This window comes from Lycorma delicatula, chromosome 3, assembly GCF_047948215.1.
Source record: "Lycorma delicatula isolate Av1 chromosome 3, ASM4794821v1, whole genome shotgun sequence".
In the NCBI taxonomy this organism is placed as follows: domain Eukaryota; kingdom Metazoa; phylum Arthropoda; class Insecta; order Hemiptera; family Fulgoridae; genus Lycorma; species Lycorma delicatula.
The window spans coordinates 147,687,660-147,710,438 of NC_134457.1; the positions used below are offsets into that span (position 1 = coordinate 147,687,660).

Consider the following 22,779-nt stretch of genomic DNA (forward strand, 5'->3'; position numbering starts at 1 on the left):
TAGGCAGGTGTTTTGAATAACAGATTCCAGGACAACTACATGATCAATAGGCAATCATGTATGTATTAAAGGATTTTCATCCTTTAATAGGACTTTGATGTCAAGCAAGACAAGAACAGAGACCATATACATTCCAACAAATAATATTTATAACTGTGAAATTTATTTCATTTTTTTCTCCTGTTATATACAAAACTGTGTGCAGATTATTTTTCAAATACTATTCAGTTTTTCTTTTGGATATTAATAACTTTTAGGAAGTTTGCTTCTTTACTTCACTTTATCCATCACCATCCGCCATTCTTTTCTTCTTTGGGCACTTCATCTGCCACCATATTCTCAAATAGATCTTAAGATGGTGGTGAGGATTTGGAAGCCTGGGAGCACAGGGGATACAATACCAGCAATGATTTTTTCATAGGATCCCTTCACCCTTCATAGGGATCTTGATGATATTTGTTGCATAGTCAGTGCAGTAGGAATTGTATTTAGTTGCATACCAAATGAATTGGTACACAACCAAAACCTAGACAAAATTAACACCGGGATTCAGTATAGCTTTTTATTCCTTATAAAAAGGGCATTCCCAAAACCTTGTCAAGTGCAGACCTTTGCAATTAATACATTTTTCTACCTCAGTGCATCTGCTGTCATCATGTTCCATATGTCTGCAACATGCACAAACTTGTTCCTTTATGCAACCAATTTTGTTGTGACCAAACTCCTGACAATGAAAGCAGCGTCTAGGGTTTGGTATATATGGTTACACACAATCATAATTCGCTCAGAGTACTCGTTTTTCAAGTCTGACTAGAAAAGATTAGAATAACTGATGATGTTGGTACATCAACATCATTCTCCTTCCTCATTATCCTTTGCATAGAAGTGACTGACTGCAGTGATAGGTCTTCCGATATTTCGATAATTTAATATTAGCCAAATCATGGACAAAAATCCTTTGCTGGAATGTAGTGTACTATTGGATTCCATTATCACCTCATCCTTCCCTACGTTCTGAATTCTAGGAGCTTCCAACTCTGTTCACCATCAATTACCTCAATCAGCAAGGCTCCACTCCCAAGCTTTTTAATAAATTTAGAAGAGCCACAAGCCATTATAATGTATTTATTTATTAGGATTGGAGAAACCTTACTGGACTTACCTCCCTTTTTATACTTGACTATAATAAACCGTACAATAAAAAATTTAGTACTTCCTGTCACATTTCTTGTTTCCATATCTCCTGACATATCTTTGGCTGACAGCGTTGGTGGAAGTCTTTTCAAACCCCATGTTTTTTGGGTTTTTTTTTCAAATGTACCAACAATCACCGAAAGATTATTATTTGGGACTGAAAGTTAGTTCCCACAAGTACCAGTGATTTAATGGACCATTCCAGCAGATTACACGCATATTGGGGCTAGGGCTGCTTACATCTGACTGAGTTCACCCTGATGTCTGGAGGACATTATTTGAGACTCACTAGTAGAACCATCCATCCACTCATCGGCATGAAAGTTTCCACCTTAGGATATGGTTGCATTTCATAAGGTGTCACAACACCACCGATTGTAAGTGTAAGAAGAAACTTTGTAAAATGTGTTACTTTGTAAAGGTAAATGTTGTAATGTGCTTAGTGTTAATGGTATGGTATATGTGTTTTGTATAAAAGATTCAGCAGTTCAGTGTGTAGTTTGAAGAAAAGCTACGTACACAAGTGAATATCAACTCCCAGAGTCTTAAAGATTAAGATTCCCCTTTGCAACTTAGATGTGATTTAATCTTCTCAATTTACTCTAAAAAGAAAAAAGTTAATTGATATGAGATCAAAGTTCTGGAAGGCTAGGAAACAGCCTTTATCTATCACCTCACTGATTTTTATTTTGCTTTTCAAATGCATTTGTATAGTGTAACTCTAAATTAGAGATCTTTCTGTTCATGTCCTATTGAAATATTCTTTTTTTCCTAGTTTTGTCATTGTGAGTGCATGAATAATTGAAGATTTACAGTAAATATTGTTTTTATTCATAGCAGAAGAAAAGTGTACAGAAGGTATTAATATATTGTAAGAAAAAAGTGTTTTATAACCAACTTACACCTCTATGTTTTCAGCTATACCTGTATATATATTATAAAACCAGTTCCACATCTCCATTTTTGGCAAATTTTTCATGTGTTGGTTGCATTAATTTATTATTGTGATCTGATTTTGGGACATCAAATTTCTGTTATTTGCAGTATTTTACATATTCCTTTATCTGAAAAACCCACAAGAAATTTCCATTAGCCATTTTATTTAAATTTACATTAGAATACTGAATATAATGAAAATGATTCCTGGTTTTGATTTCATTTTTTAATAGAATTCAAACATTTTAAGCATCTTATTTTAGACTGCTGGGGTTATCTTTAAAATTGTTTTATTTAACATTTATTTATTGATTGGCATGTTGTTATTGCAGTCCTATATTGTTCTGGTTTAGAGGATATTTTTAAAAGTTGTAATTGTATCTGTTGTAAAATACACAGAGCTTTCATTTGTACTAATATTAGTAACAGTTTCTTGGTTGTGAAATCACAATCCTACTTGAAGAAGTTGTAATCATATGAGCAAAGAAATCGGTTTCCAATTTTTCTGATAAAGCAGTATTATATATGAGTTTACCACAAACATTATTAATGTATTTTAGCACATAGCATACCACCATTTTGATTGTATAATATGTATAGTTCACAGAAATTGCATTTTCAGATTGTTGTTGCTAATGATTATTCATGTATTACTATAATTCCTATATTATTTATTTTTCAGATCTGAATTAGGTAGAATATCTCTGGATAAAGTATTCTTTGAGAGAGAAAGTTTGAATGTTGCAATAGTTGAGGCAATAAATAAAGCCAGTGAAGCTTGGGGAATCACTTGTCTACGTTATGAAATAAGTATGTTTAATTTTTTTGTAAAGTGAACTTATTTGTTTTCTTTAATTATTCCTTAGGTAGTTTTCTTCTGTGAACTGTGATTAATTAGGTATTAATTTGGGCAAGTGTAAACATTTTGTTTTCTTTTAAGCTGTATGGGTTGTAAAATGACTATTATGTTCAACTTACTACAAGAAGCAAGACTTAAAATCTGATAGCAAAAGAGTGCAAGTTTGTGCTTCTTGGAACTTAAATATAGCATTTTTGTTGATTCATGATTAAAGATGAATTGAATACAAAAATTACTGTAACAAAGGGAGAAATTTGATTGACATTTGCCTCTCATAGAAGTAATGATGAATCTTTGACACTAGGTTTAAACTAATGAAATACACTATATTAAAATTATAAATTTTAACCATTTCATATTCTTGAGACTAGTCAGGTTCACAAGGTCTGCTAGTTAAATTGAGTCAGTGTATGAGAATAGTATTTAATGCCTTGAGCTTAGCCAATTATTGCACTATAGTTTTATTAGCAGTAATTTCTATCCCATAAAAGATATTTTCAGTAAAGCACATAGTGTAATTTTGGTGCTTTTCCCCTCGTAATGTATATCCTGTAAATACCCATTGTTTATGTAAATAAAATAGGATATTCTTATTTCTTTAAATTTTTAAAATCATGTTTCTTTTTAAGATCATGTTCTCAAACTTCCACCACTGTACTTCAGATGCTTTTGCATAGACTGAAGATTTTCGTGGCTTCTAATTTATGTTTAAGGTTAGCTGTTATTTCATCTCTATTCTCTGTTTTAGCTGAGTAGGGTTTCTGAGCTTTTCAACAAATCCTTTTCTCTTCAGGTATTTCCATAGAACTATTCACATGCATTTAAGTGTGGAGAATGAAAAATCACTGAATCAGCTCTCGTTTTGGACAAGGAACATTTATTTCCCTTAACATACCAATTATTTTATATACTATGTGAAGCCTACCTTCATCCTAATGAAACCCTCGTGTACGATAATTAATTTTACAGTGATGGAACTCAAGCTTGCAGCATTTCTATAAGCATTTTATGAAATTGCCAGTCTTTTGCTGTTTAATGGTCTTTGATGAATTAATTTAAGATTTTCATCAGCCCAATTGTTGATTTACAACAACTTTATTTGTTAATAGTATTTAACAATTCAAAATACACTTGATCTGTCATTAGCACAAACTTCATTAAATTTTCCTGGTTGATAAAAAAACTTTTGTTTACAAAAATTCTATCAAGCAATATGGTCCCAAGCACTCATGTATTGTTTATCTGTTATCAAATACGCTTTAAATTCTAGATCCTGATGCTAATTCTAATGTACTCTGTGAATGTTAATTTATTGATTAAAATTCTAAGACTACTTTATTTCTCCTACTTTTTTTATTTGTAGGAGTAAGACTGTTGTTATTATTTGTAACAGAAATAAATATACTTTAAATGTAGTTATATAACATATAGTATAACATGTAGTTATGTAACATATAGTACTTGCTGAAATTAATAGTTAATATTTTTGAATTTTATAGGAGATATAAAGTTACCATCTAGAGTTCAAGAGGCAATGCAAATGCAAGTCGAAGCTGAAAGAAAGAAGCGTGCTGTCATATTAGAGTCTGAAGGTATAAGGGAAGCTGAAATAAATGTAGCTGAAGGAAAACGCCAATCTAGAATATTACAATCTGGTAAGCATTCTACTTTTTACATATAATATGAGAGTCATTCAGTGATTTTAAAGGCAAGTTACTTGAGATAAATTATTCATTAAATGGAAATGAAACTAAAGCTACTTTTCAGTATAATCCTGAGATATATTTAGGCGCTTGTTCCATCTTTCTTATTCCAGTAGTAGCAATTTTTCATCTTGGTGTTCAAGCCATTCTTGTACCGCATTCTTGATCTGTGCATTGTTGCCAAACTTACTTCCATGTAAAAATTCTTAGAAAACCAACAAAAAAAAATTGATGGTGCAAGATAGGGACTGAAAAGTACATATGGCAACATTTTCCTACCTGTTTTGAATAGTTTCTCGTGTCTTTTGAACGATTTGATGGGCATAGAAAATTATATCATTGGAGAAAGAACCAGGGCATTTCTTATTGTGGGTTTCACTTTATTTTCTAGCACATCACAATAAACTTGTTGTTGGTTACACATTTTCTTTCAATTAATAGCAATAAGTTAAACCTTTACAGTCCCAAAACACTCTTAGCATCACTTTGCTACTGATTCGTAGATTTTGAATTTTTCCTTGGCTGCCAAATTGTGATGTTTCTATTTCATAATCTTATATTTGGATTCTTGCTAAAAATGTTGAATCCAAGTTTCATCATTTGTTATTATGCATTCTAAAAAAGCATTACTGTCCACTAAAAACTGTTTATGTTCCAACAAATGTGAATTTGGGGGTCTGTGGCTTTGAGTCAACTGACCCAGATCCATCTTAAACACATCTGAAATGGATAGTGCCAATACTTGCACTATAAATTATAGCAATTTCTCTAATTTTTAATGCATCTGTCCTTTGGAATAAGATTATTAATGCAATTTTGCAAACCGTCAATCAAAACTTCCCCTTGTTATCGATGAAAATCAAAGTGATGTTTATTCTACCCGATGTATACTGTTCAGTCCACTCCACTTTTAGAAATTCGCTCGTTAATATACTGTTTTAACATTGCAGGGTCATTCCGTTTTAAACCAACAAGGCCCATGGCCTGACCAACTGGGATTTTCATTTGGTATGAATTAACTGTTTATAGAGTTATGAGAAAATACTGAATTTTAGATCTCTACCATAAACTGTTTTATTTTTAGAGCCCTTCAAATTTGCTGGAGAATGGAAAATTTTGAATTGCGATAGTAGTGTTAAGTTAATTATTATTAGTTCAACCCACCGGGTTGGTCTAGTGGTGAACGCGTCTTCCCAAATCAGCTGATTTGGAAGTCGAGAGTTCCAGCGTTCAAGACCTAGTAAAGCCAGTTATTTTTACACGGATTTAAATACTAGCTCGTGGATACCGGTGTTCTTTGGTGGTTGGGTTTCAATTAACCACACATCTCAGGAATGGTCGAACTGAGAATGTACAAGACTACACTTCATTTACACCCATACATATCATCGTCATTCATCCTCTGAAGAATTATCTAAACGGTAGTTACCGGAGGCTAAACAGGAAAAAGAAAAAGTATTATTAGGTCAATTATATATTAAGGTAGAGTGATAAGCTTGGTCTTATTTGGTAAAGTGAATAAAAGTTAGTAGTTGCTATCTAAGCTGTTTTGAAGTAACTACTAAGTTTTAAGGAAATAAAAGATGCAAATACTAACTAAGCCTGGAACTTACTAGAATTTTCCCAAGGCTTAGAAGCTACTAACTAATAGATTTTTTTGAATAAAGGCTAGTAACTGTCATATGAGCGTAATAACTACCCTTCTTTTAAGTCTGATGAACAGCAGACTAATTTTAAGTTAGTCATAGCCATGACGATGTTTATGTCAGTTTGTGAGAGGAAAAATTGCATCCTAAGAAAAGCCATAAACATTAGTAGCTGTAAGGAACTATTAAGGTTTGAAAATGAAAATGTAGATTTTCTAGCAGAAGAATTTTTACATGACCCTTGAGGAGGTGCTCTGTTGTCCAGAAAAAAAATGTTTTTGGCAACCCAGGTTTCAGAGTGGGATTGCACAGGACATCAGATTCCATCATTCTACCATGTATTAAACAATTAACTTTGTTACTGACAATATTATTACTAAAGCAAATAAGTGTCCATAAAGCCAGGATCTGGCGACGAAGCCCAGTAAGATCCGTAATCTCATACAACAGTTTAGCATGCTTACTGGGAGACTCTGAGTATGAGATTTCACCCTGGATAATAACACTGTTCATTCAAACCTCCTCGCAACATGGAAAAGCAAAATTTTAATCATCTACATGCCAAAGAAAGAATCATCATAGAAAGATGTTTTGGACAAATCAAGCAACTCTTTCTAGTTCTGACGAATTGCGTTCAAGTATTTGTTGAGAAAGTACCAAAAGTTGTTGTTTGTCATACATACTGTAGCAAAACAATTGAATGACAGATTTGATTTTGAAAATAATGCAGTAGTAGAAGAAGATGATGAAAACATTGAATATAAAGAACAGCAAAATGAAAATGAAGGAACAAAAATTCAAGGGAAACAAAAGCGTCAAGAAATGTCAAAAGTTTTTACTAAATGAATATTAACTTATTTTTTTCAGTCATTGTATTTTCTGTATTTTGTAAACTTGTACTTCTCTGTATGTCCTTTTTCCTTCCTCCAAAATCCCTTTAAAAATTTAATAAAGATGTATGAAAATAAATTACAAATTTTAAAATAATATGCTAATAATAATATCTATTATTATATGTGTGTATATGAACTTTATTTATTTATTTACTTTTTTGAGAAAAGAAAAAGGTTTTAGGATGTTTTTATTTTAACTAAAGAGGACAACAGACTGGGAAATCAAACTCTTTGCTAGTTTGAGTTGACTAATCACAAGTAGTGGAAGTGGTTTTCATTTTTAACATTAATTTCTCCTTTTCTATTTGCATTTTATTTAGCTCTGTTTGTTTAATAGAGCTATATGCTGCAATCGGGATGTAGATACTTCTTTAGTTTCATAGTTTTCATAATTTTGCAGCACATTTTTGACATTAATAACTCTTTGAGAAGTTTGTTCCTTTCTCTTGGCTAAGGAGTACTCTTTCTCAACATCATCAGAGTCTGTCTTTGTTGTTACAGATAAGTTACCTTCCTTCATGCCTACTGCTAAATCACCACAAATATTGGCCATCTCATTCATTATTTCAAGAAAATCTTTCACCCACTGTTTTAATTTTACCTGTTTCTTTGAAATCGTTTTTTTTTTAATGGCTGTCTTTGTGTTGTTTAGTAGCTTAGGCAACTGACTAACATTAACCATTTTCGTGACGTTTGTGAAACTATCTGAATTATAGTTTCCAAAGTCTTTTTCTTTCCATCCAATACAGAACTCAATTTTGACTTGTCTAAATAACTGAATTTTCAGCCAACACCCTATCTACAAATCTCTGCCAATTACTTTTACTCATTCATCTTCATTGCTACTTAACATTTTTGGTGCATGTATCTGACGCAAAATCACGAATAAAGATGTTTTGCCTGATGACAGAATTCCTTGTTCTTTAATTAGAAGTTTTGCCTGTTATATCATGTAATTGGTAGTTCCTGGGAATTTATCTTGTACTTTTTTGATGATCCAACTTCGATGAAGAAGAGTAAGAATTGTTATTTTAAGACTTCTATCTATTATACAATTAAATTTTTCTTTCAACTGTACCAAGATTTTGCTATCAGGTTCAGCTTGTGGTGAAGTCTTACAGATTTTACCAGCTACATTGAATATTACTAATTGAAGATTAACAGGCAGGTATATCAATTACACTCCCCACAAAACAAACGTGTTCATTTAAAAGGCTGTCTGCAATACAACTTAATAACAGCTACCATCTTAGTAACAATTAACATTAATAATAATAATTTTTTTCTGGCTGGTACTGAATTCATTTAGTTGTTACTATGCATTTTTAGTAACTGTTTATTCAACAGATTTTTTCCAAATACTAAAACTGGTTAGTAACAACTACACATTAGTTACTAACTTATTCACGTGACGCATTTTAAAGCTTATTTGATCCTCTTTTATATGATATACAACAAGCCTATGTTACATAAATTTTGATTTCAAGGTAACTACCACCTTTGTGTGACTTGGAATTTCAGAAAAAACAGGTCTTCAATTTTTTAATAAAAAATATATGTTCTTCATTATTATACTATGAAGCAGTTGAGAACATTTGAAACTGGTATTAATTACTTTGGGATCAGGAGATAAAAAAAATGTGTAACAATGTTTTAGTAAAATTTACTTTTATTAAAAGTTTTATTAGTTTTATAACAAACTGCAGTGAATATTAATTAATTCAAAATTAGGTTGAAAATCATTATACTTTATGCTTAAAGGTGAAATTAAGTTAATAATTTTAAGTAAAACACTAAATCTCATACATTTTTAAATGATGTAAAAAACTCAAGTGTAAAACATAATTTTGTATAAAATATAATTCTCAAGACTCACTTGTAATTCAAGAAGATATAATATAAATAATAATTGTATGAATAATAATTAAAATATAATAATGCATGTCTTTTAATAATTACAGTTATGATTTGGACATTTTCACAGTCTTAAAATCTTACACATACAAAAAGTAAGACAAATCAATAAAAATGTCCAATTAAAGTTTTATACATTCCTAAAGTAACTGTTTCATTCTAATGTTATTCTAATTCTATGTTATTTTAAATAATTATTTTAATTTGTATTAATTTTAACAGTAGTCTGATAAAATATATCAACAGTACTTATGCATTGATTAATGCTAATATATTGATTAATTTTTCAAAGTAATGTTTCTTAATATAAATAATTTTTTATAATAATGATTTAATAAATGTAATCTGATGATTTTCATTAGCTTTTAATTATTATTACTAAAAAATTATACCAATAACATTAGTATTAAGTTAAATTTTAAAAGAGTATTATTTGCTTATTTGAAATACCTGATTATTTCACTGTCAGTTTTTCATTTGCCTGAGTAGTTTCCTTTTCAGATATGTACATCCAGTAGCAGTTTTTGGATTAACTTTCATTAGTATTTCCTGTCGAGGTAATAATATTAGAATGTACTGTGTGCTGGATAAACATAAGGAGCTAGACCTTGAGGGTGAAGAAAACTTACTTCCAATTCTGTCGATTCATTTGTAGATAATACACAAGCCAACCACCAAGCACCATTATAAATGCACGTGTCAAAATCTTTTATATCAGATATTTCAGGAAAACCAATTCTGTTTCTTGCAAAACTTTGTTGTTCATATTTTTCAGAAATAATTATTGTTTTAAGATATCCTTTCCTGACTGGTAAAAACGCTTGCAAATTTTGAGTATCTGGGATCGCCATCGTTTTTGCTAAACGATGTGTTAAATACTTTTCTTCTTTCTGGTATTCTTCATTTGAAACAAATATGATATTCATATTTTTAATATTTGACCGAGTTCAATCATAACCCCTGAGTGACTGTTATTATTTGATCTTGGTATGGCCATTGTAAACTTGCTTTTGATGCTAATTTTTTAAGAGTACCACCAAGACCATATCACATTCACTCTTGCCTTGTGATGTGGCAAAGAAGTGCTATTCTGCCTCAGCACCAAAGTCATCCTTATGATACGTTAAATTCACAAAATTTTTACAACTTTTATACTGTGCTGCTGAGTCATCTAAGAAGTAAATTAGTTTATTCACAATATTATACTTTTATTTTAAAAATTGAATTAGTTTTTTCTGGAAAAGGGAAACTGATATTGTGTCATGCTTAAGGCAGTCAGACATAACTAAATTATCATTTAAAGTATCTGCAAACTCTTGGCTTTTAAAATAAGTAGCATAAGGAAGAAATGTAGCCTGTTGATTGTTCCAGTGAAACCCTTGAGCTTCATCGTAGCACAACTGAATAATTTACAGCAAATTCACATAATATGATAAAGATTCCGAGTTCAATTACAGTTTTTAAATCTTTTAAGAAGTTATATATATATATATATATATATACTGCTGAGAAGCAATGAGTGAATGGCAAATGAGAACTGAATTTTCAATAAATATCTCACTGAAATCTGTGTTCTTCTCTGTTGTTTCTAAACTTGAACCATCAGTTGATGATATCCATCGCTTAAAAATTATTTTGTCCACAGAATTTTCAACAAATATTGAATCTAAAATATTTTTACAATTGTCAGAATCTGGACAATTCTTACACTCTCCAAGATAACAAATTTCTTGAGGTGGATTACAAATAATTTGTGCCGCAGTGTTTATATGAAGTGAAATGATTGCTGCACTCTTTTGTTAAACAATTTAATTTACATCCGTCACATCGTTACATCAATTAATTTCATTTTCTGATGGATAACACATACACACTATGAGTTCCACTGCCACCTACTAAAACACAATTTTTGGGATGTAAAGCAGCAAAAGTAGTAAACCCAGTTTTAATACCTGTATGAGTTTCTTTAAATTGTTGATGTATCTTTTTCAGATCAGTCAGTACTAGTCTTTTTGAACTTGAATGTTTCCACAAGGTGATTGATTTGATTGTGACAGTCTTTTTTGCCTGACATTACACAACTTGTGTTATCTGATTTATAAAGCACCTGAGCACAATCAACTTTTGATCCAGACACTTTCCAGGTTTTTGATGACAGAATTCCTTGTTCTTTAACTAGATGTTTTGCCTATTGTATCATGTAATTGGTAGTTCCTGAAAATTTATCTTGTATTTTTTGATGATCCAACTTCGAGTAAGAATTTTTATTTTAAGACTTCTATCCATTATACAATTAAATCTTTCTTTCAACTGTACCAAGATTTCGCTATCAGGTTCAACTTGTGATGAAGTCTCAGAGATTTTACTAGCTACATGAATATTTTTTCCCTCATTGATTCTCCTGCCATCTTTTAGATTTTACAGGTGATTCCCCAATACATTAGACTGTCCAATACATAATTCGTCTCATCATAAAGGGCTTCTTCACCATCATCATTTTTTCTGAAGCTTTATTACTAATTGAGGTAAGTTTTTTTTTTGACACTTATCACAATTCTTCCAATCACTTTCTAAACTTCGGTTTTTTCTGTCATCCATGGTAACACTTTTCTTAAATTCTTAGTAACGTTATTATAACCTACTTCTTGAAATGGATTACATTTATTATTGTAAAAAGTTGCCATACTTCAAAAGACATCTAACTGTAAAAAAAGAAACTACAACTAACTACACCAACTCTTAGCAATCAATAAATTAATACTGAATATCTTGACTTGAGGGCAGGTATATTTATACAGAGCTCATGCTTTTTTACATCTTGTTATTCCACAGATAAATTATTTAAATAAATCAAATATTTTAGGTTTTATTTAATATTGTTTACACTTAAACAATGGACACAGACTGTGACTAAACAGATGGTATAGTAATCTTCAATACATTTTGTCTTTCAGTTTGTATTAATTACACTGAGTCATCATATTACATCATCATTAGTCATGAGTTGTGATTTTCTGTTTCTTTATTACTAGACAAAACAAATGAGCAACATCGCTACTATTAGTTTCTTTTTGCAAGATATTTTATTTGATTTTGCAAGTTCTTCCAATAAACATTTAAGTATTTATCACCTAAAAACTCTACAAAAAAGATTTTTTGTTAAAACATTGTTCCACTTTTTTTTCTCTTGATCCCAATGCAGTCCCAATTTCAAATTTCCTCTGCTATTTTATAATATAACGATGAATAAGATACATTTTCATTAAAAAAATTGACCTGTTTTTTCTGAAATTCGAAGGTGGTGACATCGAAATAAAGATTTTTATAAACATAGGCTTGTATATTGTATGAAAGAGCGTCAAATAAGTTTTAAAATAAGCCCAGATTATCATTCTACCTTAATAGATAGCAAAGTTATGTCAACCTAGCACTATTGCTGCAAGTCAAAATTATCCATTTTCTAGCAAATTTGAAGGGCTCTAAAAACAAAGCAATTAATGATAGAGAAATGAAATTCAGTATTTTCTCATAACTCTTATCAACAGTTAATTCATACCCAATTTCATGAAAATTCCAGTTGGTCGGGGTGTGAACCGTGTTGATGTGACACAGAATGACCCTGCAATTGAATATCAACTGGATTTACATCATCAGAAAATTAAACATTTTTCACAACACATTATTCTTCTGCAGAACATGTTTCAAGGAAGCTAACATTTTGAAATGAACAAAAGAGATTATAATAATGACAATCATTTTCAAATAGCTGGTATTTTCTTTAGGGATGCCTACTTGAACATTATAATTTCAGTTTATTCTGTTAAATAGTTTTTCCACTGTTGCCATTTGTTTCTTTAATTATTGAAAGACCCCATACAGTTAATACATGTTATGCATAATTATTTATTATGTCTTTCTATAGGTGATAATAAATATTTTTTTAAGCTCTCACTTGCTAACATTTGGGACAATGTTAGCAAATTCTTGGAACCATTTTTAAATATAGGAAGAATAATGAATTCACACTCTTTGCAGTGTTTGTTTACTATTATGATGTAACCTGTAACCTACCGGGTTGGTCTAGTGGTGAACTCATAATCACAAATCAGCTAATTTCAAAGTCGATAGTTGTAATGTTCAAATCCTAGTAAAGGCAGTTATTCTTGTACGGATTTGAATACTATATCATGGATACCAGCGTTCTTTTATGGTTGGATTTCAATTAACCACACATCTCAGGAGCAGTTGACCTGAGACTGTACAAGACTGTACTTCATTTACATTCTTACATTCTCTGAAGTAATACCTAATGGTAGTTCTGGAGGCTAAACGGAAAAAGAAAGTATAAAACACTTGTAAGTGGAAATCTTTTCTTTAATATAAAAATTTACATTCAGACTAAGATCTGAATGACAAAGGAATATCAGACTCAGGTGTCTGGTAGACCAACTATAAGCTAATTTTTATAGCAGGTGGTAAGTAAATTAAGTGATTCTTACAGTTGTACTTTTTACAGATCTACTCTTAAGTGTTCTACAGTTCCTGTTAGGGCTTTTCCATCATTTGTTGGCTAAATTAATAAAGGACAAAAATGTAACTATTTTTCAAAGTACACAAATTAAATCACTGAATTATTTGTTAAGAATGTAAGATATAAGATACTAAGAAACATATTCTGCCTAAAGATTTAAAAAGGTTACCATACATATATATATATATAGCTACAACTTAAAAAAAGGAACCATTTTTATACAGAATGTAATTTTACACTGAAGTGTTTTTTATGTTAAATTATTGTTTTGAAAATTAATTTTATCCATTACTTTTCTACAATGTCAGAAATATATATAGGATTTTCAGTTATTTTTCATCAGACGGACCTTAAATTTAACACATACTGAAATGTTTAATTTCAGCACCGTTTAGCTATTACTCAATAGAGTGAGCTACTAGTTGTATTTTTAACTAATTAGAGTTCTAATTTTGTTAATTTAGAGGCTGAGAGACAAGAAAGAATCAATCAGGCAGCTGGTGAAGCTGCAGCTATGTTAACAGTAGCAGAAGCAAGAACTAAGGGATTGCACCTTGTGGCACAATCTTTATCAAAACCGGTATTGTTGTCATTTAGATTTTAGAATTAATGTATTATTTGTTCTAGTGCACAAAAAATCTCAGATGCTTTTGTAATACTGTAGACAATGGATCATTAGAGCAAGCTGTAATTAATTGATACAGCATGTTGTAATATTTATCATGTATATTATTATGTAAATCATTTTTATAATATTTATATATATTGTAATATTTTATTTTTAATTATATCGTCTTTTAAATAACTATCTAATGTCGAAAAATGTCTTTCAAGGTAAGCATTACTTAAATCGGTTTTCACTGTCTTGCTGTTTGGAATTAGGATTCTAAGCTTGTTTATTATTGTTTAATTTTAAAATATTTTTTTAGTACTTAATTTACAGATTATGAAGCAATTTTCTCCAATATCCTTAGCCTTTTATTAATATACACACGTGTGCATTGATTTGTTGATTACCACTACTTTCAGTCCCTTTTTCAGAATATACTTTCTATTGGCCCAAACACAAGCATTTATTATGTAATAATGGTAAATTTTCTGTGAACAAGTCCAAAACTAAATATTTGAAATGGTTAAATCATTCTATTATGTAAGGTATGTTAAAATTAAACCAGGAGAGATACAGACACTGAATAAAGCAGAATTTTATGGTCATATCTATATCATGAGCTCTATGCTTATATATATATATATATATATATATATATATATATGAGGGTAAATCAATTTTAAACAGGATTTTATTTTTTTTTAAATTATTTATTGATAAATAAAACCAAATATAATTTATTTTACTACATAGTTTACTGCTTTAGAAATACATTTTTCCCTGCAAGAAGAAAGGTTTTTTATCACAGCATCATAGAATGATGCTGGTTGCATCAGGAGCCAATTGTACGTGATCCTCCCCACGCCCTCGTCATTTTCAAATCGTTGCCCTCCTAGAGCTTCTTTAAGCAGCCCAAACAAATAAAAATTGCAGGATGGTAGGTCCAGGCTGTAAGGAGGATGATCAAGTTGAGTCCACTGCATTTCTTTTAGTTTGGGGCCATTAGAGCTGCAGTATGGGGCCTGGTGTTGTTTTGGAGGAGGATGGCTCTGAAATCAGTTGGTCTTGTCTTTTGCAGTGATATGCAGCCCTCACCTTGTTCAACAGTTCGCAGTAGTAAGTAGCATTTATTTTGCGTCACTCATGCAAAAGATCAATGCAAAATGCCTTGCTGGTTGAAAAAAACGGTTGAAAGAACCTTGCCAGCTGACAGTTTAATCTTGGCTTTCACTGGGGCTACCTTCCCTTTCCTCCACCACTCCATACTGGCTTGTTTTGACTGGGAACATAGTGGTAGACCCACCGTTTTGTTGCAGCTGACAATCTGATTCAAAAATACATCACCTTCTTTCACAAACCTTGCTGTAAGCCTCTGACAGACCTCCAAATATCTCAACTTCTGATCTGCAGTCAAAAGGCGAGGGGCCCATCTAGCACACACTTTACTGAACTGTAGGTTGTTTGTGATGATGGCTTGACAGCTCCCATAACTTATTCTGACTTGTTTAGCAATTTCAGCTATTGTTACCTCTCGATCGTCTAAGAATATCTCAAACCACACAAATGTTTTCGTCTGTAATGTAGGACGGCTATCGTGTTCCTGATTTCCCCCGGGTCTTGTCCTTCCTTGAGCTCTTTATGGTCCGCGAATTCTGCAGTCAATGTTCAGAAAATTTCTGTCGCTTGAACTCCTTCATGAGCAAGAAATTTTATAATTATGCTTTTATGCATTGCACAGTGGAGGGGTGCACCTGTTGCTTCGATATCGTGAGTGTTACTAATGAATTGGTTGGGAGTATGGAATGGCCGGCTCTCCCCTATCCCCTCTCTGATGGGTCATGACCCACCCAAGCATACTAGAAGCATGGGCCCAGTCCTACCAACCATAGATGCTCAGAAACAAAAATCCTGTTTATATTTGATTTGATTTACCATCATAAATAGGAATTAATTTTCCTTTATGCTAAAATAATTTTCTTTATTCAGTTTTATTTTTTATCATGTTTTATTATTTCTGATTGCTTTTATCATAAAATATTGTCTGCTATATTTTTTATGAATGTGTTATGCAAGATTTGATTGATTTTTGGTTATTTGTAAAAACTTTTAATAATATTACATAACATAGAATATATTGTTGCAACTACCAAGTACAGAACTACGAGACAACAATATCTGTTTTCAAATTTTTAAAACATTACTCAAACTCTTTAGTATTGTATTAAGCATTGTTAATAGTGTAGCTTTCTTCTATTCTGAGTGGATTTCAATTTTAATCTTTTCATTTGACAGTAATCTTCATACTGTTGATAGTAATTCTCCAAAATAAAATATTTATTTCTTTATTAGTATTTATTATTAAAAAACAGATATATTAAAAAAATACTACATAGATTAATTTTAAAATTAAAATAAACTAATTAATAACCAGGAGATGATTAATAAAAATATATACAAAAAGGCAAACTGATAAGCTTAAACAATAAGGAAATAGGAAAAAATCTATTTAGGAGCTATCAAGAAAGAAGAAATATTATTAATGTATGTCAAAGTGAAAATTGCTATTTGTAATTGAATATACAGCACTGCCATAAGGTAAATGTTCTATTTTAAATTAAAAAAATTCTTTTATCTTAAGATCCTATTTATTCTTATGGATATCCCAAGAAGAATATGGCATGAATGATATGGATTTCCATATAAAAGATTGCAAAGTAAAGTTTCCTTTCATTCAGATCTCCAGGAGGGGAAATATTTAGAGCTACTGCAATAAAAATGAAGAAGGAAGAAATGAGAGAACACAGATAGAAACATGGAATGTGCATATTTCATAATTTAAGAAAAACTGGAAAATTCCAAACAGAAGATTGAAAAGAATAAATTATATTCCAGGCTTGTGTGTGGTAATATAAAGAAGCAATAAAGATAGATAATATGGTAAACTTTACTGTTAAAAAAGACTAAAGAAGTGGATAATATGGAGTGAGAATATTGTATATTATAAAAAATGAAAAAAAGAATGGTTGTGTACTAGTAATGGGAGAATGAAGTGCAGGTATAAAAGGCAGTGATGGTAGACAGTAGAAAAATTTGTTGTAGGTATTAGGAGAGAAAGAGGACAAAGATTGATTGATGTGCAAAGGGAATGACATAGTTATTGGTAACGCTTTGTTTAAAACATATAAAAGACATTACACCTGGATACCTCCATTTTATGAACAAGATTACATATTAATACAGTAGATTCAGGAACAATGTAAAAAATACAAGGTGTTATCAAGGAGCAGAAATTGTTTAGACCATTATCTAGTTGTGTCAGAGCTCTATATAATATTAAAAAAACAATTATGGAAAGGCAGAAGAAAGAAAGAAATGAAAGAGTGTCAGTTAAAAGAAATAGAGAAGCTGTTTATTGAAAAATTTAAGGTAAAAGGGAAAAAGGATAATAACAATCTAAGATGTAAGAGATAGTCTTAAAGAGGCACCAAAGGAAGCTATAGAAACTAAAGTAAAGAAGATTAGGAAGGAATGGATAACAGAGGAAATCCTGGAGAAAATGAAATATGTCCAGACAGTAAGGTAAAAGGAAATATAGAAAGCTAAATAATGAATTCAGAAGAGGAACCAATAAAAGTCAAAGAAAAATGGATGAGGAAAAAATGCAATGAAATGGGAAAAAGAAAATAGATTTGGTTTGATGTACAAGGATGCTATCGATTTTACAATCAAGGAGAGGAAAGGTAAAGGTATTCTTGAAATAGAAAATAGACATGGGAGAACAGTAAACGAACACAAAATGGTTATGAAGAGCTGGAAAGTGTGTACAGCAAAGTTGTACGAGTGAGAGATTAGGCCAAAAGAAGAAAATTGAGCTGAAAGAAGAAGGTAATATAATGGGTGATGATGAGAGGTATAATTTATTGTTAAATGAAATGGAGACATCAATAAAGAAGTTAAAAAATGGAGGGCGATAGCATGTGATGAGATATACAAGAAAAATGTTGAAAACATTAGATGTTTAAGGGAAAAGAGTTTTGATAAATCTATTTAATGACATACAATTAGGGAAGGCGATTAAAAAATTTTAAAGAAATCATAATGATACTGATTGCTAAAAAGAAAAACTCAAAAAATGTGAAGAATGTTAAGTCTTTATACCCCATGTGTTTACTCTAAACAGGAGATTAAATAGAATAATAAGAGAAGAGCAGCACAGATTTAGAAGTGGGGTAGAAACAAGGGATGCAATAGGATTTCTGAGAGTAATTGGAGAAATAAATATGGCAAAAGAGTAAAAACAAGAGTGTAAATGATGTTTATTAATTTGAGAGAGATTTGACAAAGTTAGATAGGACGGGTTGATGTATGTATCAAGAAAACTTATAGATTTATATTGAGAATAAATTGCAGAGAGACGTGATAAAAGATTTATACCTGAAGCAGAAAATAACAGTAAGAAGAGGAAAAGTGAAGATATTGGACTGGAGAGAGGAGTCAGGTAAGAGTGTTTCATATTACTTATTCTGTTAATTTATATTTAGAGGAAATAATTGGAGAATACTTTGATGGGGAAGTAGGAGAATGGCAAATGCAATTATTCTTAAATGATATGGTAGTGCATGAATTGCTGATGTTGATTTGTGAATATTTTAAGTTTTATATGCTATTTATTTGTATTTTTATTTTTTAGGATGGTATGCATGCCGCATCTTTAGCAGTGGCAGAACAATATATTGAAGCATTTCACAATCTAGCTAAAACTAACAACACAATGATACTTCCAAGCAATGCTGGGGATGTAACTAGCATTGTTGGACAGGTGTGTTCTTTATATTTTAATATGCTTTTAAAATGTTAACAACCAACTTATCTGTTTCATAAAATTTAAAAGCTCTCTTATCAGTAGTTCTTGAGAGAAGAAAATTCCTCATAGTTTATAAGCCCTTCTTGATTTATAAATATTTGAAAATGGCAATTTTGCTTAATCAAAGTAACTAAATTAAGCCTATTTTAGTCCTAGTATAATACACCATTGTTGTGTTTTATAAAAGCCTGAAAGCTTGATAAATTGTTTTCTGTATGTTTTGATCCTTTTAAAGGTTGTCCCTGTTTTCCTATTTTAAAATAGGTAATTTGATTATGGAATAATCTTCAAAAAGTATAAATATTATTTATTACTTTTAAAGATTAAGTTTCTTAACTTTCATTATTTAATATTTTTATGTATGTATTATATTTTAAGTGAAGAGTTTTGAAAGAATTGTGTTAATTACTTGTACTATTATTTACTAATTCTTGGCAGCGGTTCATTTCCTAATCATGTAAGATTTTGAACGAGATTTCTCTGACGTAGTAATACTGCACTCACATTAAATGAAAGTCTACTTTGGATAATTTGAACAAGTCTCATGGTATTTATGAAAAAACACATAAAATATGTTTGTTTATTATATTGCATATATATATATATATATATATATATATATATCTTATCCTTATAAGGATAAGATATATCCACAGCTACCACAGCTGGTAGCTAATTTTAATGAAGAAAGGATATTCTTCTTGATTAATTTATGGAGAAAGTGGAATGGTTAATTTTGAGGCACCTGAAATGTGGAAGATAAACTCAAAAAAATAATATTTCTATTGCTTAACAAACCAGCACCTTTTTTAACAACACATTTAAAATTATATCTATGTTTAAAAGTAAGTCATGATGTGTAGAAAGATAGCAAAAAACAAATTATATTTATTGGACCCAATTTAAATAGCACAAAATATTTTATTATTAATATTTGAAAAATCACCTACTAATATTTTTATTTGTATTTCAAAACATTAATAGTAAATGTTCAATATTATATTAATAGAACTTTAATATTGAAAACCTAATTTTCAAATTTTTCTGAGTTCTTAATGTGTATATGTGGTTTTAGCATTCAATATTATTCTAAGAAAATTCCCTATTTAAATCAATGAACTGCTGTATTTCAATTGATTTGAATTCACTGTGTTACACTTTGTTTGATTGTCGTTTTATGATAATTAAGATCTTATATGGCTGTATCAATCTAGCATTGTTCGAAGTTGCACTTAACTTATCTTAATGTTTCTTTTCATATATTAAAATCATTTTTATACATTATTTGTTTTTCAGGCTCTTGCAATATTTAGTACATTATCAAATAAGAATGTAAGTAGTTTAGATGATGACCAAAAAGAAGAAGCTCTACTTTCTACTATTGCAGATAAAAGTAAAGATTCTGATAAAATTAAAAAATTATCCTCAATCAATAATACCCACATCAATGAACCTGAACTCAGTAAAGAAGAATCGTCTAGTAAAATATCTACATCACCATAACATTTACATCAATAAATTTGTAAATTTATATAATAAAAGTATTGTAAGTAATGTGTTTTATTGTTAATGCTTTTAACTATTTCATACCACCAAAAGAATATATTATTAACACGTTGGCTGGTGTCACTCAAGATTCCATTGCTGCAGGTCATGAGTAGCCACGCTGTCTTCTCAAACCCTCTTTTATATTATACGCTGTTATATTTCTTGGCCTGTTGTGATTGTCTTGTTTGTATGTAGCTTCTAAAGAAAATCAGACAATGAGATTGCACACTGGTGTCATCTTCTGTCACTTCATTTTCCTGTTTTATAAACTTCAGTTGTCGATTAAGTTATTGTTGTATACCAGTTTGTTATTTTTTCTTAGTATTTTCTTAAGTTTTTTGTGTTATGTGTTTTTAATTAGTTAGTTTACAGTTATATGAATGCTACATTTGTATTAAATTTAGTTATGAGTGAAACTACCACAAAAACTTTTATATTATCAGATATCTTTGATATCTGATCCTATCTCTTTTAATTATGAATTAGGTAAGTTTTTTAGTTATGGTATATTGAATGTTATACTGTTTTTTTTTGAGAAGGATTAACATTTGACTCAATTTTTCAAACAATTTTAATCTTCTTGTTTACAATTTTAATATTTGTATTTCATTATGGATAATCAGCCTGGTTGTAGTAGCTTCAAATCACATAGACCAACACCAGAGTGATGAAGAACTTCTTGCCATACTTTTAAATGACAATGAAGAAAGTATATTTTCTTAGTCTGAATCTGAGTATGAGCCTGACAGCATTTCAGACACTTCATCTAATAATAAAAATACAGTTTCAGAAAAGTATTTAGAAGCAGAAAAAGAAACTATAGAAGAGGTGGAGCCTTCAGAAGATGAGTGATATGAAGTTGACTCCAGTTCAGAAGTAAAGAAAAATATAATTATCATAATACATACCCTTAGAATAAAAAAGCTTTAACAATAATTATTGAAATATATAAAACATTTGTTTTCTTATGAAATTTTAAACCTTATTGTAGAGGAAATCATACTAAAGGACTACCAAAGGAACTTTTTCTTCAATATAAATAAGAGTTATTGATATATCAGTCAATTTCATAGAATTTTAAGGTTTGAATATTCATTAAAAAAAAAAAAAAAAAAAAAAAAAAGATATATATAGATGGAATTAAGAATGTCCACCCTAAAACAAAATCATTTTTGACCAAAATACCAGAATGATGCAGACATCAAACTTCAAACTTAACATGATACTGAAAATGTCCCATTTCATTTATATGTGCACACAAACTTGAATCCAATTAGTTAAATTCCAAATACTCATTCACACATTCATCTTTAACTTACTAAAGACAAACTAACCCCACAGGGGAAGACATTCGCCTTGTGGCCATTCCAGTTGCCACACCACCCCTTCCTTTCTGAGCCCTGAGGGGCTTTACCAGAGGTCGCCTGTAGACCCTTTAACTGATTCACAGTCATTAGCCAGGCCTCAGTCGGGATTCCACCGTCACAACAGACATTTACAACAGTAAAAATTATTATCGCAGCTTTCACTTTAGGCTTCTTTCGGACATCTTTATTCTTCTTTTCCTACAATGTCACCCTCTGAACTTAGAAGACAGCAGTATCTTATATTTAGGATTCTAATTCTAAATTTTCTTACAATTTTAAAAAAAATTAAAATTAAAACAAAAATATCTACTTGTGTTTCATGAGTACTTCGTTTTTTTTACTTCTACTACTAAATGATTTCCTCAAATGGAAGTGCATTTCATTATAAATGATATTATTCAAAATTCACCACAGAAGACTGCAAAGCTTGAACGTGGGAATATGAAATTTTAATACATATTAAATGTTACTTCTTACTACATAAATTATAGTATTGAAACTCATGATAGTATGGAAGCTCATATCACACAAAATGGTCACCAAGAGTTTCAAAATCACCTACATTTCAAACTCGATGGACAGCACTGAAAACGACACAATATGGCAAGTATCATCTGAAAGCAAGGCCTATAGCGGGGGGTGGTGCTTTATCATTTTATGTACTGTATTTAATTGTGTATAGGCTGCAGCTTTTTAACCCAAAATCACTGAGGA

The 22,779-nt window shown here is 30.5% G+C and overlaps 1 protein-coding gene across 3 annotated transcripts in view; it reads left to right on the forward strand.

Annotated features, from left to right (window-relative positions):
• Positions 1-22,779, forward strand: part of Stoml2 (stomatin like 2) — a 44,313-nt gene that overhangs the window by 20,518 nt on the left and 1,016 nt on the right. For all 3 annotated transcript variants that reach the window (XM_075360770.1, XM_075360772.1, XM_075360771.1), the window contains 5 exons: positions 2,813-2,940; positions 4,489-4,644; positions 14,141-14,256; positions 18,977-19,105; positions 20,447-20,696. In XM_075360770.1, the coding sequence (XP_075216885.1) occupies positions 2,813-2,940; positions 4,489-4,644; positions 14,141-14,256; positions 18,977-19,105; positions 20,447-20,653 (736 nt within the window). In that variant the 3' untranslated portion in view covers positions 20,654-20,696. The remainder of the gene's footprint in view (positions 1-2,812; positions 2,941-4,488; positions 4,645-14,140; positions 14,257-18,976; positions 19,106-20,446; positions 20,697-22,779) is intronic.